Raw genomic sequence first — 18,299 nt, forward strand, 5'->3', positions numbered from 1 at the left:
TCTCATGAAAACAATGAGATGTTCTGGGACACCCATTTTCCTAAGGATATTCCACAATTTGACATGGCCAATGCAATCAAATGCTTTTCTGTAGTCAATGAAGCACATATTATATTGACTTCTTTTTGGTATACTTTGTCTTTCTCAGTTATCCAGTGTGCATCAGCAATAATGTCTCTTGTTCCTCTGCCTTTTCTGAAACCAGCCTGAACATTCAGCATTTCCCTTTCCATGTAGGGCTATAATCTGTGTTGGATAATCCTGAGCATTATTTTGCTAGCATGTGAAATTAAGGATATTGTGTGATGGTTTGCGCAATCTGTTGAGGTCTCCTTTCTTTGGTATGGATTTGTAGACTGACCTCTTCCAGTCTGTTGGCCACTGTGTCATTCTCCAAATTTGTTGGCATAGTTTGGTTAGAGCCTTGATTGATTCTTCTTCAGTTGCCTCCCATATTTCTGTAGCTATTCCATCAATTCCTGTAGCCGTCCAACATGGTAATGACTGGAGTGCTGATCTAACTTCCTCTTCCAGTACTAGAGGTTCTTGCAAGTAGGAAATATCTTCTAGCGTAACTTGGATGTTGACATCTCTGCTGTACAGATTTTCAGTATACTCCTTCCATCTCTGTTTGATGTTCTCTGAATCAGTTACTATCTGCCCTTTGGCATCCCTCAACATACTCATTCAAGGTTGGAACCTCCTTCTGAGTTCAAAGATCTTTTTGAAAACTTTCCTTGTTTTTCCATGTCTATTTCCATCCTCAAGGTCTTTACAGATGTCATTGTGGTACTGCTCCTTGTCTCTTCTAACAACTTTCTGAAATTCCCTTTAAGTTCCTTCCTGAGGTCTTTACCTTTCTTGACTTTGGCTTCTCTTCTCTTCTTGGCAATTTCCACTGTCTGTTCTGACATCCATTTTGCTTTCTTCTGTTTCTTGGTCTTTGCAGTCTCTTTTCACATTCATCCTTAACAACTTCTTTGATTTTATTCCACAGTTCTTTGGTTCCCCATCAATGAGGTTCAGAACTTCAAAGTGGTTCTTGGGAAGTGCATGACATTGCACTTCCTAAAACGCCCTCTTATATACACTGGGTTTTGTTTTTGTTTTTTTTAAAAAATAGAAACCCTGCCCTCCTTTGCATCTAGTCACCCTAAAGAGAAAAATGGGAATAAATGGTAAACAAAACAAAACGGGAAGTGAGTCTCATGTTCCAGTTTGGAACTAAATGCGTCTTAGATTTGAAAAGTCTGAAGACTGCAGTTGTAAAGTACTTATGCTCTGTGGTTTCTTGTTGTTGACAATATATATTCTTGTTGGGGAATACAACAAGATGGCGAACCAACTATATGTTATTGTTGGTTCCCTAAATGTACAGCCCAACTCTCACACACTTCTCCATGAGCTGTGTGGATGATTGTGTGGAAAAATTTACAGTGCGACCTAGCCCTAAGCTGAAGAGCACTTCTTGCCTACTTATTTTTTCCTCATTGGGAAGATATTTCATATCTGTGACTGTTTTTGTTGTTCTGCTTGTTTTCTGGTTCTTGTTGAGAGAGCAATGACTAGAATTGTAATCAGTCCTTACTGCATCAGCTTGATTAACAATACGTGGGAGAAGATCTTTGTTTCCTGGCACCCTTTCACATTGTCTCTCTTACTCATATATGACTAGCAGCCTTCCCTGAGCTTCATTACCTTAACCTGAATACTTTATGGTGACTGAACAGCAGGTGATTCATGGGAGATTGTGCTAAAACAAGGAAGAGAGGGCAATATGCTGGATTTTATCATGAAGAATTTGCTAGGTCCATTTTTCCCCTGGTGTATCATTTTAAGGAAAATAAATGGAATCACTACCTGGTTATGCCTAGCAATTCCCTTAAATCTTCCCCTTAACAGATGCTGTGCCAGTAGAAGCTACTCTTACACTGACATGAGCATACAGATTTTGTATACATGTTGCAGAAAATAAAACTTCAAATCAAATAAGCTAAAAACTATCTTTCCTTTGATTAGCATTTCTTACTACAAATTGATGTTGTGCACTGCTAAAGAGTTGAAAGCATGTCAGCATTATGATCATATGAACATATGCAGCTGTGTTATGCTGAGTCAGACTATTGGTCCATCCAGCTCAATATTGTCTGTAATGACTGGCAGTGGCTCTTCAGGGTTTCAGGGAGGAGTTTCTCACAGCCCTACCTGGAGATGCAGAGGCGTATCTAGGGAAAATAGCACCTAGGGCAAACACTGAAATTGCGCCCCCTGTCCAAGCATCTGACACCCATCTTTCAGATAACTTTACCATAATATCAGCTCAAAAATACAAGTCAAGCTCGTTAATCTTTTAATATTTCAAAAACTATTTAGCAGTGGACTTAGCCAGACCAAAAAATGCTGGAAAACGACAAATTTCAGTATGTGGGGGCTCATGAAATACCCAAATACTATGTGGAGATGTACTTGGAAAACTAAACAGAAGTGCCTGTATAATTCTCTACTATGCATTGTAGCATCACCATTACATAAGTTTTAAAAATCAATGGAGAATTTGACTTTTCCCAGATACTCTGTAAATAATTAAAGGATATGCAGAGTAAACTGTGTCACTGCTTGGAATATATTCTAGTCTTTCAGAAAGACAGTTAACATGAGAGAAAGAGAGCAAGAAACTCCCAGTGGGCCTTCATATTAAGGGTTTCACACTGATTCAAAGACAAACTCACCATTAATAGCCATATTATTAAGACACCACATTTAACTCACTTATCACAAGAAGCAAAGTAAGAGCAAATGAATACAATCCTAGCTCTTAAGCGTCAGCTCAGTATTCACAAGCCCTGATTCTCTGTACATAGTGCCAATCTGAATATGTGTACAGTGTCTTATATTATTTTTTTTAATTATTATTTTTACCTGTAGCCCCTTTGGGGGGCTTCCTAAAGGCTGGGTTTTCCCCCAAAGATTTCCCCTCACCCCGCTGGCCTCTAGGGCCTCACAGGGACCATTTGAGCATGTGCAGTGGCTGTTTTTAAAAATAATCTTTTTTTTTAAAGGCCACTGAAAACAAAATTGCCACCGCGCATGCTCAAATGGCCTCTGCAAAGCCTGGCATGACCTAGAGCCTCACAGAGGCCATTTGAGCATGCACGGTGGCCATTTTGTTTTTGGCAGCCTTTTTTTTTTAAAAATTAATTTTACAAAATGGCGCCCCCCTTCAAGTGGCACCCGGGGCACGTGCCCTGCCTGCCCTATCCCTAGATACGCCCCTGTGGAGATGTCAGGGATTGAACCTGAGGCCTTTTTGCATGCAAAGCAGGTGCCCTACGACTGGGCTATGGTCCCTCACAGGAGTGTTGGGCTTTCCTCACTTGGTACACATTATGAATAAGCTGTGTAAATGTACTGTTGTTTTTTAATCTAATGTATGTGCTTACTCCTTAATCATAACAGTGTCCACCTCTCTGTCATTACCTGTGATCCTCGTCATAGCTTGCTGCAACAAAATATTGTTTCCCCATGGCTGGATCCAGCACTGTCTTAATAACACCAAGAAAATCACACGGGCTGAATGAATGTTGTTTTTCCCAGAGGCGGCCCAACAAATTGTGGTGCCTGAGGCGAAATGCTGCCTTGCCCCATGCCCCTGATAGGGGCCATATTTCTTTCAAAACTGATCTTTGCGAGCTTTGAAAGTGGCACAGGAGGTGAGGAGGAGGGAACGTTGCCAGCAGCCTCCTTTTTTCTCCTCATTCTTCTTACAGACTTTACAAGGTGTATGAAGTGATGTAGGGGTGTGCAAACAGGTTTGAATCTGAACCGGTTTGATATAGAACCAGTTCGGTTCGAAGGCTTGGGGTCAGGCCGAACCACCCCCGGTTTGGCTCAACCCTGGACTGAACACATACTCCCGGTCGGGGATTGTAGAGCCATTTAGAGGAGGAATTCTTTTTTAAAAAACTTACCGCCTCTGGGGGGCTTCTCCGAGGTGGCGTTGGGTCCATGAAGGTTTCCCCTCCCCCCTGCCGGCCTTTCTTTATGCCAAAATTGCCCAGTTTGGGTGGTCTTTGGCCCTTTCCAGGCCTATTCCCTGGCATGGTGGGGCCATTTGGAGGCTGCCATGGCAGGGCCGCTGTGGCGGGGCCATTTGGAGGCCACCGCACATATGCAGTGGGACCCTGCATGGCCAGAGGGGGTAAATAAAAAACAAAACAAAAAAAGGATATATATATATATATAAAAGTTTGACAACCAACCTCTGCAAACTGAACCAAAGTGGTGGGGGTTCCCCCACCAATGGGGGGCAAAATCAAACTGGTCCAGTTTGGGTCCGATTCGAACTCGAACCAAACTGGGCCAGGTGGTCTTGTGCGCACCCTTAAAGTGAGGCAGTCCCTGCAAAGCTAGCAAGGTTCAGATTGGTCCTGAAGAGGTGCTCTGATGACAGCAGTTAGGGTCATCTCTCTGCCTTTCTGATGCCCCAGCAATCCACTGCTTGAGGCAACCACCTCACCTTGCATCATGAAAGGGCCACTCCTGGTTTATTCCCACACCAGCATTACTCCTGTCTGGGCATAGCATTCACACCTATGAATACATTATGCTGGACTTATCACTAGAGCGAAAAGATCACCTACACAGTGAGCTTGTACAAGATACAACACTTTGCTATACAGTGATATGATCTGAGTACACGGCACTCAAGGAGTTGCTTTTACGACATTCATTTTTATAAGGCAGCAAAAAAACCAAATGAATTGTCCTACATTTCTGCAGAATTACAATTACATGTGTGCATTAGGAGATTCTAAGCTTTTTAAACATTGTTAGGTGATCTTTCTGCACATGCAGTATCAGAAGCTGGATTTCATTAGAGAGACCTTGGGCACTGGAATTTGGTAAACTGAAAAAAGGTGGAGAAGAAAAAAAAGACAATAAAGAGCAGACAAGATGGCAATAAGTGGAGAAAGCAAACAAAGGAAGAAGGGGAGGCATAAAGGCCAATACATTGCTGAATCTGATGCCTCTCTGGTTACGTCTGTAAAGAGGAACTATGTGGCTAAGGCCGGGTTCCTTCCTATTCCAGCATCCCCATCTCCAGAGAAGGATATGCTGGCGTGGGAAGGAAGTAGGTCATTGGACTTACCCACATAATTATTAAATTCGCTTTCTCAGCGCTTCAGAATCAGTACTCCCCCCACTCCTTGGTAGTAGCAAAAATGAAGCTTAATCAAGGCACCTAAAATCTAGAATGCAGTGCGCAAGTATGACATGAATTTGCTTGTAAATAATTTATTATTTAAATAATTTTAAATGTACATTCTAAATTGTGAAACTACATTTCACTCTCTCCCCTTCCCCCTTTTCCAAAAGCATGCTGGGGCTGTTTAGCCTAATAGACAGTTTATGGCCTCCTGTATTGCCTCTAAAAGTTCCTGGCCGAAGTCAAGAGAATGAAATGGTAAGCTACTGTGTTATAATAAAACAGTGTTACTCCCCATAAAGTTAACATTTTAATATATAATGCAAGAAGGTCTTCTATGCACCTTCTCATTTCCTTTGTTATATCCTGGAGTTTCTACTTCTGTTCCTCTTTTCTCAAGTAGAACCTCAGCAACAGTTTTTTGAATTTCTCATCCACTGTTTTATTATGTCTTTGTCACTGTTAGCATCCCATGTAGACTCTGGATGAACTTGCATGACACTTATGTCTAAAATTGATGATGCTTTTGTTCTTGGAAAAGGGATATGAATTTCAGAGGAATACTGTATGAGTCTCCCTAAATATATTTAAAATGAAATTGAAAATAAACATTTACTGATAGTTTTTCTGAATCAGTTTCAGTCTGGGTTCTGACTTGGTATGGAGACTGAAACGACTTTGGTTGGATGATCTGCATTGGCAGCTAGAAAGGGTGTGTGTCCCCATTTTGCTTCTGCTGACCTTTCAATGGCTTTTGATACCATCAGTCTTTCTGGATTGCCTGGCAAGGATGGGACACAGTTTTGTGGTGGTCCCTGTCCTTCCTGGAAAGCAGGCCTCAGAAAGATGGTGCTCGGAGGTTTCTGCTCAGCATTTTGGCATTTGGCTTATGGTGTCCTGTAAGGTTCTATTTCATACCTTATGCCTTTAATCGTCACTATTTTTCAAACAGGGACCACTTTGGTCAAAAACAATAACAAAACTTTAATGTGACAGCCATTTCCCACTGTGCTGACCTCTGTACAGTACTGTAGTTTTCTTAGTGTTGGAGGGCTCTTTAAGAAAGACGGAGCACTCTCGTAAGAGCTCTAGGAGGAAAGCACTGGGAAGGGCAAACATGTGCAATTTAGCAAATATGCTGACTGACCTTGTAACTAAGAACCAAGAGAGAAGAGTGAAAAGACAGGACCAGAGGGATATCCCTGGTAATCTTGTCCAATCTGACCCTAAATCAAAGAAGGAACTCCTGGGGGGCAGGGGGAGAGCTAAGCTGCACAGTAATCACCATAAAACAGGAAATTTACAGACAAGGTAAAATTTTAGATTACCACATTCAATTTCCTCTATGTCTAGGTTTATATAAATCTCAAATCAGTAGGTGGATCCATGTATTGTAATTTTTACACAGTAGAATAAGTAAAAGTACATTTGGAACAGAAGTCCTGGAAACCCCTGCTAACTGGGCAAAGAGGCACCTTTTAACATGGTGATTCTCTTTATTTAGTAGGGGGAGAGTAACTGGCCCTATCCACCCCCAGCACAGTACCTCCAGTGACTGGTGCTGGTGTCTGACTTATGTTTCTTTTTAGATTGTGAGCCCTTTGGGGACAGGAATCCATCTTATTTATTTATTACTTTTCTGTGTAAACCGCCCTGAGCCATTTTTGGAAGGGCAGTATAGAAATTGAATTAATAATAATTATAATTATAATAATACAGAATTCACCATCAGCCAATTATAAAAAGCAACTTTACTGGGAACAGCCTATATTCTGCGACGATATCTATAACAACAGCAACAACATTGACAATAAAATTCAGCCATCCCAGGTCCTTGGGAAGGACTCGATGTCTGGATAAAACAAAGCAGTCAGTAACACCTGTCTGTGTAAATAAATAATAATAATAAAAATTAAAAAATGGTGGGAACACCATACAAGCCATAAACACCTGGGCGATAACTGTTATCAGATACACTGCAGGAATAATAGACTGGACCCAGGCAGAGCTAGAGACGCTAGATCGTAAGACCAGGAAAATAATGGCCATCAATCATGCTCTGCACCCCCGCAGTGATGTCGATAGGCTATACCTCCCTCGCAGCTCAGGTGGAAGAGGAATGCTGCAAGTCCATCAAACAGCAGAGGAGGAGAAAAGAGGACTTGAAGAATATATCAAGGACAGTGAAGAAGATGCACTACAAATGGTCAATAATGAGAAACTGTTCAACACCAATGAAACAAAGCAGGCCTACAAGAAAGAACAAGTCAAGAACCAAACAGAAAAATGGAAAAATAAGCCACTGCATGGTTAATATTTGCACAATATAAGTGGAAAATCAGACATCACCAAGACCTGGCAATGGCTTAAGAATGGCAACTTGAAGAAAGAAACAGAAGGTTTAATACTGGCTGCACAAGAACAGGCACTAAGAACAAATGCAATAAGAGCAAAAGTCGAAAAATCAACAACAAACAGCAAGTGCCGCCTTTGTAAAGAAGCAGATGAAACCGTGGACCACCTAATCAGCTGTTGTAAAAAGATTGCACAGACTGACTACAAACAAAGGCATGACAAGATAGCAGGGATGATACACTGGAACATCTGCAAAAAATACAAGCTACCTGTAGCCAAAGATTGGTGGTGGGACCATAAAATTGAAAAAGTGGTAGAAAATGAAGATGCCAAAATATTATGAGACTTCTGACTACGAACAGACAAACATCTGCCACACAATACACCAGATATAACTGTAGTCGAGAAGAAAGAAAAACAAGTTAAAATAATCGACATAGCAATACCAAGGGATAGCAGAATAGAAGAAAAAGAAATAGAAAAAAATAACAAAATACAAAGATCTACCAATTGAAATTGAAAGGCTGTGGCAGAAGAAGACTAAAATAATCCCAGTGGTAATTGGCACCCTAGGTGCAATTCCCAAACAACTTGAAGAGCACCTCAACACCATAGGGGCCACAGAAATCACCATCAGCCAATTACAAAAAGCAACTTTACTGGGAACAGCCTATATTATGTGACAATATCTATAATAACAGCAACAACATTGATAATAAAATTCAGGCATCCCAGGTCCTTGGGAAGGATTCGATGTCTGGATAAAACAAACCAGTCAATAACACCTGTCTGTGCAAATAAATAAATAAATAAATAAATAAAGTTTACTTTCATTTTTAAATGTCATTAGTGATTCTTAATAATTCTCTCAAAATAAATACACTTTCTATAATATTTTTATTTATTTTATGATAATGATTAGCATTTATATAACTAATTTCAGGTATTTAAAGTATTTCTCATAGACTATCTCAGTAATCCTTATAATAGCCCTTAAAAGCAGGCCAGTATTGCAATTAGCCTGTATTGCAGATGGAGGGCTAAGTCTGCGAGGACAATGTTTTACCTAGTGAAGGCTGAGACGAGATTCTGAACAAGAGACTTCCCACCTCTTACCTCACAGTTACTATGGTGCACAGCTGTTTGTAAACCAGGGATAGTATAAATCAACTTAGGAGTTATTTTTGTGCGCTGCCAATTTCTAGCAATATTTGTTCATATCCATAGTTTTTATTAACACACAAATAGTACATATTTTAACAATATAAATAGTACATATTTTAACAATCTAAATTAAAATATTTTAAGCTAATTTAGCTGACACTTCCTGGAAGGGATTATGATATAAAGTTCTCTTTGAGTAATCAGAAACCAGCATATCTGCTAGAAATGTTGGAAAGGAATCCAGTTTAACTTTGACATTATGTTTGCAAGTGGAAAAAAAATTAATGGCTGAACAGCTGTTTTCATTAATCCTAATTTTTTGTGTGATTTTTAGTAACTCTCATGTAATCTCCCAAGATGAATTATATAACTTTCAAAGAAGGAAAAAGGGGGTAAAAACAAAGCCAAAAAGCTTTACTGCCTGTTCAGACAACGGATATTATCTTTTAATTTTTTCCTTAAAAATCAGTTTAATTGTAATGGGAGAATGAAAGAGGGAGGGTCACACTGCTCCATGTTCCAGTATTCATGTTGTCTATTATCTTCTTGCTGCCCAAGATTTAATTTGGCAGCATTTATGTTTCTCAGTGACGCAGCTTTGTCTGTCTGTTTATTATCAAATTCACCCACGTGCTAAAATTCTCAAATGTCATAGAAATCATTTAGACATGAAAATTAATGGAATCCATTTCCACCGTGACTACCATGACAAAAACAGCTTTTGTGATTCTTGATTGTGCTTAGCTGTATTTTCTTGTGACACAGATTCATGGGTGTAGCCACACAGGAAAGTAAAAATGAAACATTGGTTCTGATTTTGCCAAGAGGGTCAACCCTCTGACATTTGGAGAAGCTGTTGCTACTAAGGATGCCTAAGTATGAAGGAGGGAAGTATGCAACACTGAATTCATCTTAAGTAATTCTGGGGAATGGGGGGGAGAGATGACAACAGAACTCTCCACAATGCAGGACATGGGAATATGTACAGTATTGTTGCCACCTAGCCAGTTCTAGACAGTCTCAGCCACATTCGTGCTGCTGATTTGCTTGCTAAAGTAAGTGTTGAGTAATCACACATTTTAATTACTATACATAAAGAGTTAAGACATGTAATTGACTAATTATTTTCCTCCCTTGGGGGGAAAACGTAGAAATCTTTATGTATGCCCAGCATACAGTGGGCAGGATCTTTATTTCTCCTCACCTTGGGATCTCCCAGTTGAGGTTTCCACCTCTCCTCTGGGAAGAGAGCATACAAGCCCCGAGGCCAGCTTTTGATCTCTCCCCAGGGAGAATTCAAAGTGGCACAATGTAATAGGCAAGCTAGCCCTCAGACTTCTTAAAACCAATTTCCTTAAATGTGCTCTTCCCATTTGCTTTGATGAAGACTTTTCTTTTAGACTTCATCAGGTAAATAAGCATAGCATGGAACATCCATTTTATTTATTATAATAGATTGTGTTTCCCCCCACAGCATGTTACAGCTAACCTGCCTCCTCCAGGTTTCTGTTACATTCTTGCTGCTCATCCTGAACAAAGACACATTGAAGCAGATGAGACAGAACAAATTTCAAATTTGTATTTTCCCCCAGTGGTTCACAATCTCAAGGAAATTCTTCAGGTAATTTTTTTGTGTTTGCAAGTGTTGCAGCTGGCATATCTTTTAATAGAGTAAAAGCTCTGAAATTGGCTCACTTTTGTATTTTATTTCAGATGCGTGACTTAAATCAATGTTGCAGCTTTTGGGCATATGTTATCTATCGAAGACTGCAGGTAATGTCTTTGCTTCCTTGGGTTTTTTTACAGGCCTTTCTTTGCAATATAGGTGTGCACTGGTTTGTAATCAACCAGGCCTGTTCAGTCATGAACAGAATTGGGCTCCAGGAGAGGCAGTCTGGTGTGTGATTGAACTGGACCAAGCCTGGTCCATTGCAGACTGGTTCAGCCCAGTCCGACGGTCCGAGGGGCTATGCTTGTAAAGGGGAATCTGCTGAGGATTTCCCTTTATAAGCAAAGGGGAACCCTGCCTTTAAAAGACTTCTAAGGGTGGCCGGGGAAGGCATGTGATGAGAGGGCACCTTTACAAGTAGGTGCTTAATGATCTGCCGCCGCCTGCGGTGACCTCCGCACTTGTGTGGAGGTCATTAAAATGGCCTCCATGCATCTGCTGAGGCCAGAACTGTACTGCCGCTGAAGGATTGATTAGTGCCTACTTTTAAAGGTGCTCTCTCACTGCCCCGCCCGGCTGCCCTTAGAAGCCTCAAGGCTCCTTTGCTTGCAAAGGGGAATCCTCACTGGATTTCCCTTTACAAGCATAGTCCCTCAGACCGTCAAGCCAGTTCGATCGAACGGAATGGACCAGCCAGCTGGTTTAAGGGAACCTGTTGTTGTTGTTGTTGTTGTTGTTGTTGTTAGTTTGATTTCTGTACCACCCTTCCAAAACTGGCTCAGGGCAGTTTACACAGAGAAATAATAAATAAATAAGATAGCAGACCAGTGGTTTGGATTTGGTCCGAATTCAAACAACCGCAAAAATTGATCCATGCACATCCCTACTTTACAAGCCAAAAAACCCTTTCATATGTGAACATAGTCGAAATGGGTATACATGCAGGCAGAAGCCTCTCCCTTTTATATATTTCATTTCCCAACTTTAAGTGGAATGTTCTGACTTTTCTAAAAGACCATTTTTCTTTGGAAATGTTCAAAAATAACAGATCCCAAAGTAGAAGTCATTCTTCCTCCTACTTCTAGCAGACTTGACTAGATGAATTAGTGCTCTCTTTTAAAAAGTCAGAAGTGTGCGAGAGAACAAAATATTTGCTGTGTTTAGGTCAATCAACAGTTTGCTGATGCCATTCAACAGCTTTCAAAATAATATCTGTTTCTGGGATAAAGACTTTTAAAGAGCAAGTTCTGCTAAATTCTGGGCGCTGCAAAATTAAGGGAGTGGTACAGAGCAGTTTGACAAGGTGTGGTGGCTTCACATGGGATTTGGCCTGGCTGCAGGATATGTATATAGTAGGTAATGTAAATTGATAAATACAAGTCATGAACCTGGTGTGTTTTCCTCTCAATGGATGAAAGGAAGAATTAGGGCTTGCATGAGGTCAGGGCTTTTAAACGTGTTTCAGAAGTTTTGGAAAATAAGTAAATAAAAAGTTCTTAACTTTTTAACTTATAAGTAAATAAGTTCTTCTGCTCTAGAACTGGGATGGCTAGTAAAGAAGGGCTACAAATCTTAAGCTTCCTGGTTGAATCAGTTTCCAGGGATTAGATCCCAGGTTCACTCCCTGGTGTCTTCAGGGAGGGCTTGGAAAGCCTTCTGCCTACAATATTGGAGAAGCTGCTGCCAGTCAGTGTAGACAATAAACACAGACCGATGATCTGACTCAATATAAGGCAGCTTCCTATGCCATCTGCATCATTTGCTGAGATGGGTATTTCAGAACTGATTTTCACAATAGCTTGGTGTGACATGAACCACTTTCAGAGAGGTATATGCCTTACAATGTCATTCAGACTGATAGTTCCTATATTCTTATGTAAAAAGTGGTTGCATTGTAGGTTTGTGGGTGCTCCATTGAGACTTCCGAATAGTATGACACTAGCCATGGGCTACAGTAAAGCTTTAGATATGCCCAAAGAACAGTCCCTTGTCCACTGGTGTCTTTCCTCTTTTGACTATTAACTAATTTTAATAGGCTATACTATATGAATATATTTTAATACATTTGGATAAGAGCATGTTTCTTTATAATATGGTGGAAGGCATCATGCACATTGATAGCATTTTGTGAAAAATAAAGAACAAAGTTCCCTTATATATGCAAGGAAAGATGCTATTGGAATACACCTGAGATGTTTACATTTATTTGGACAGTTGAGGATATAGACTTGCCAGTGATTCCAATTAAATAAAGCTTGGTAAATGAGAGAGATACTTTTACCATAGTATGAATTGGGACATTTGCTAGGAACTACCGTAACACATGCAAATATCACATCTTTTGCCTTTGAAAAATAAAGTTCCTACACCTGAAAATTACATTACAAAAACTGAACATGGCTGAGAGTGCAAGTCCACACTTCATCTCCCCCACCCCTCTGTCCCTCCCTCTGTCTCCTAACAATCCAGACTGTTACTGGTTTTCTCTCCTCCTAAAAGTCTTGACATTTCTCCCTTACTTAAAAATTTTGGTTTGGATTGTGAACATTTGCCTGGATATTATGTGTAGCTGCAACCCAGAACTGTCCCACCAGTGAACTGTTATCGGAGGAGGAGGAGAATTTGATTTATTTGCTTGCATATCTGAATATAGATATAGGAGACAGGGATCCATCTTATTAATTTACTATTTCTCAGTGTTAACCGCCCTGAGCCATTTTTGGAAGGGCAGTATAGAAATCGAAATAATAATAATAATAATAATAATAATAATAATAATAATAATAATAATAATAATAGTATTCCATTCCAATATTTTAGAATGGATGATACCATTAGCATAAAACAAAATGCTCTATTAAATTAAAATCTATTTAAAAATGAACAAAATTAGACTCTAATACTTTGTATGTAACCTTGGGAAGTTCAGCTGAGAAGCTAGAAATAGGCCACTTCATGGAGATTCCCAAACTCAAGCCGTCAATCTCTTCTTTTTACTTAAGGCAATCAGCTCGTGACACTATTATCTGTAGTGTGAAGAAACTACTCCAAAGATTGGATTAGTCATTTTATAATAGGAGACTTCCTCTTTATTATATACTTATTCGGTGGCAGGATAATTGCCTTAGTGTTTACAGAGTCTCTGGCAGCTGAATAAGCCCCTCATGGAATGAGCAAGACAGTTCATATCCCACAGTAATGCTTCAGGGTCTTTATGCTCCCACATAATTTCCATGCCACCTGGTTATGTCTGCCTCACATTTAGAGGAATTTAACACCCAGGGACCAAGACACAGCAAGCTTTATTCAAACGGCTTCCTCTGTTATATATTTTGGGGGTTCTGTGCAGAGTGTACTCCTTAGAGCTTCCCCAGGTCTTTATTTTAATTCTATGTATGTATTTGTTATATTTTAATATGACCCAATCTAGTAGCCCTGGGCATTTACAGTTTGGTAGCCCATGGTCTTCACTCCTGACCATGTTGTGTATTTATGGAAAGTTGCCCAGTTGGAACGAGGTATTTTCAATTTGTTGCTTTTCCTCTGAAGGATGGATATTGTGATGTATTGATAGGATATCGTACCTACTCAGTTTCTTTTGCTCATTGGTAATATTTCCACCTCTGCTCCTATATATGAAGAAGTTGTATGAAGACCATTTAAACAGGTGAACAAGAAGTTGTGTGAAGAATTCAGTGGCAGGGGGAAAGGTTTACAGAAAACTGAAATAATGGAAGATTGAGGAATATAGGGAGCAAATGTTAGCTTTGCATCCCAGCTACATGAAGCAAATTTTTGTCTTACATTCTAGAGCAGGCATCCCCAAACTGTGGCCCTCCAGATGTTGCTGAACTACAACTTCCAGCATACCCAGCCACAAAAAATTGTGTCTAGGGATGCTAGGAGTTGTAGTTCAGCAACATCTGGAGGGCCGCAGTTTGGGGATGCCTGTCCTAGAGATTCAGTGGTGGTTGAGGTGTGTAAAATATAATTCTGAACTTGCCAGGTCTGCTTACGACCATTTTTCTAGAAACTAAATTATGCATAGTGGAGGCTACTTTTGTGATCAGATCAGAAAAGTACAGATACAGGCTAAGTCTGTTAGAGGCTCCTGGTATCCATCACAGGGAGACAAAATACTTATAAAATTGCTTTGCAGACTGCTGAGATGTCTCCTGCCAGTTTACAAGGTAGATTTAGGACTGCAATGTTGATAAAACAAGCCGCATGAGGAATTGAAATATTCTGGGTTAATCTCAGTCGTGGGCCCAGCTGCATCCCATGCCTACCCTTTTGCCATCTGTGTAAAATTATAAGTCACTGCATCACTCTCTTCATTTTCCTCACCTCCTCTGTCTTGGCCAAAAGCAAATAAAGCTGGGCCAAATGTTATCAGACAAGTGAGCTCCTCAGCCTTTTCCAGACTTGAGGGTAGGGCAGTTGTGCTGTGACAAGACTGATCTGCCATGACTCTTTTGGATATCTATAGGCCCCCTTTAATAATTGTTAATAACAAATCCAAAAGCTGTACTATGGTAATACCTTTATTAGGACCAAATGACATGTCACAAAATGATTGGCAAGCTTTTAGGTTCTCCATAATACTGAATGAAGATGGCAGGGGCATGTTGCGGAGATGAAAATGTGGGTGTAGTGGGAAAGTCCCAAGGTTTGAAGTTTATAACAGTCTTAAGATGACGTACAGAATGAGTTATGTAGATATAATTCAGTTAGCCTTACTAGGTCTTTTTGGTCTCTTTGTTCTCACCTTTTCATTTGCCCAGGGATTTTCTCAGATGATGGGTTCCTACTTCAGGTCTCCATAGCTTCACGCTATAGACATCTCATGATGTTGATTTTGTATGGTGTTTATAATTTGCCTAAAGATTTGTTTTATTCATATGCAACTTTAATTGATTGATGAAGTGAGATTCCTTTCATTCAGCAGCCCTTGTTGAAACATTTTAAAGCGGTTTAAAAAGCCACAATTCAACCTTGAATTTTCAATAACTAATTGAAAAAGCTTTATTACCAATGAACAGAAAGAGTTACATTTTGTAGCTGTCAGGATACATATGCTCTTAGGTATTCTAACAATTTCGGAAATAAATGTCATGGCTGGAACTTTTTTATTGACTTCAGTCTTTGCCACTAGGACTTGTTCTTCGCTTGAGTGGCTCACCATAAAATATGAAGGGGACCTTGGTTCAGTTTATATTTCTTTTGCAGTCTAATTTATTCAAAACTGAGGAAAATAACCTTGCGAACATTTTACATTTTGTAATTAATAATTATATATACTTTTGGAACTACCAGAGTTGCTCTGTGTAACCATGTGAGCTAGAACTCTCCAGCTCTTTCTTTATATGAAGTGGGAAATGGAAATATGGCCTTTTTATTATTACTATTCAGAATAAGTATTATGGTACAAAAGGAAAATGAGGAAATATATTCCATCTGTGCTTGGGGGAGCTGTACTCTCACATAACTCAATCCTGCTGCTGTTTGTCTGTTCTGTCCTTTCTGTTCAGAACAAATTGACACACATACAGGAAGATGATGGTTTTAAAATGATTTGTGCTTGTGACTTGTTGTTGTTTACTTTTGGCTGGCTGTCACATTGGTCAGAATCTAAAGGTTAGTGTTTCAAAGTTCTGATGTTACTTCCATGTGACATTTTAAAAATAAAATTCAATCCTTCAGTGAGCTTTTAAAATTCTGCAAGGGAAGTTCAGAAGGGAAATTCTGGATTGCAACTATAATTTGAAAGAGGACAGCAAACAACCTCAATTTTGAGATATTACATTTTTGTCAAAATCGTATTTTTCAAGCAAATAAATACTCCTCCTCAAAATAAATGCAAATCTTTTGACTAAGTGAAAATAGTGAGCTCTAATGCAGATTCCAGGGGGTGGGCAGCAAAACTATGGAGAGCCTTGTGGCACCTTAAAGAACAATATTTGTTGTGGCCACAAAAGCTTTTGCAGCGTGGCAACCCTGAACAGGGCTGTAAGGAGGAATGCTGCAGCCTCACACCCATGCTTTTTGGGAGAGCGCTAGCGAGGGGGGGAAGCGGCGGGGCAGGGATGGGCAGGTAAGAGGCACCCTCCCTGCCCCTTAAAGTAACCCCTCCACCCTCCTGGGAGTGCATGCACATCCCTACCACCTAGACCTGCTGCAACAGCAGCAGAGCATAGAATCGAATTGGAAGTCTCATTACTGAAAAAAAAAAAAAAAGTGCTGTCAAGTCGATTTCGACTCCTGGCACCCACAGAGCCCTGTGGGTTTTCTTTGGCAAAATACAGGAGGGGTTTACCATTGTCATCTCCCATGCAGTATTATGCCTTTCAGCATCTTCCTATAGCGCTGCTGCCTGATATAGTACCAGCAGGGATTCAAACCGGTAACCTTCTGCTGGTTAGTCAAGCATTTCCATGCTGCACCATTAGGTGGCTTAGGATATAAAACTCAATCTGCTAATTTGAAGATGTCAGTATAACAAGATAAACTGGTGGTTTTATGGTAGTCTCCTTCTAAACCTGGAGAAAAGGTTGTGCTTTATCACTCACAACATATTATTTGTATGCATTTTACTTCTTTCAAACTCCAGGTAACCGGTAGTACTCTGAGCCAAAGGCAGTTTTGGCTGTTTGTGACTGATTCCTCCCTGCAGAATGAGACTGAGATCAGTCCTGGAACTCCAAAAACCCTGCCAATCTCCATTGCTTCATCATGTGTGGTTGATGGGAAAGTAATGGAAGCTCTTAATAACACATCCCCCTGTGTTATTTTCTTCAAGGATGCTCTGTGTGGAAATGGTAAACGCTAAAACATTTCCCCCCATTTCTTCTTCTGTGTAAAACACATTATGATTTCTTTTGTGGGAAAGCAGCATATAAATATTCTTAATAATAGAACATGTGAAACCAAACAAACTTCTATAAGATCTATAAGCTTCCTCATGCTAACTGAGCAAAGACACACCTTTTTAAAAGTGGTGATTCTCTTTATTCAGCGGGGGAGAGCAACTGGCCCTATCCAACCCCAGCACAGCATCCTTCCAGTGGCTGTTGCTGGTGTCTAGCTTATGTTTCTTTTTTAGATTGTAAGCCCTTTGGGGATAGGCAGCCATTTTATTTATTGGTTTATATCTATGTAAACTGCTTTAGGACCTTACAAATACAATACAAAATATAACCTGAAGAAAGTCTAAGTTGCAACCCAAAATGAAGCATGTTGTGCTCAGTCCACAAAAACTTCAGGTGCTCTGCAATTGTGAATTGGCAGTTTTCCCTGTTTACCTTTTACATTTCTAAAAGCAGCAAATACAGTTCTGAGTGCTCTAGTAGCAGTGATGAAAAACCTGCCAGCCTGCCTCTAATCATCCCTGGAAGAAATTATCTTTGTAAGGTGGAAGATAGTTGGGGCAACTGTCTTCAAAATGTGTAAAGATACATGCACATCTATCCATGTTTTGAGTGAAAAAGTAACATTAGGAGGATGATTCATGTACCTTACTATAAAAGAGAGTTCTTTGGACCACCTTTGAGTGTTTTGCCCTACATTCATTCATAATGCCACATGGCATTACTATTTCTCTCACCTTAAGAGATAGTCATGTGCCCTTGTGTCTTTGGTTCATGTCTCTATCATGGTTAAACTTTTGCTGAGAGTAGTGAAGCTTCAGACTTCCTTTCCTGCAGGTTATGCACAAGATTAATCATGTTCCTTACTTCTGTTGCTGGCCAAATTGTCCCTACTAACATGATGCCCCAAGTGAATTGACATACCTTTTATTTTAGAAGACCCTGCCCTGCTGCAGCCATCTAGAGTTGCCCGCATAGCATTAACTGCAATATGTGCAATTGCCTGCACATATAGTAAAGAATTAGCTTAGATCTTAAT

At 40.0% G+C, this 18,299-nt stretch overlaps 1 protein-coding gene across 2 annotated transcripts in view; it reads left to right on the forward strand.

The window, feature by feature from the left end:
• Positions 1-18,299, forward strand: part of SPIDR (scaffold protein involved in DNA repair) — a 253,771-nt gene that overhangs the window by 220,293 nt on the left and 15,179 nt on the right. For both annotated transcript variants that reach the window (XM_053249054.1, XM_053249053.1), the window contains exons 12-15: positions 5,377-5,464; positions 10,200-10,346; positions 10,439-10,498; positions 17,005-17,212. In XM_053249054.1, coding sequence (XP_053105029.1) covers positions 5,377-5,464; positions 10,200-10,346; positions 10,439-10,498; positions 17,005-17,212 — 503 coding nt within the window. The remainder of the gene's footprint in view (positions 1-5,376; positions 5,465-10,199; positions 10,347-10,438; positions 10,499-17,004; positions 17,213-18,299) is intronic.

This window comes from Hemicordylus capensis, chromosome 4 (assembly GCF_027244095.1).
Source record: "Hemicordylus capensis ecotype Gifberg chromosome 4, rHemCap1.1.pri, whole genome shotgun sequence".
Classification (NCBI taxonomy): Eukaryota; Metazoa; Chordata; class Lepidosauria; order Squamata; family Cordylidae; genus Hemicordylus; species Hemicordylus capensis.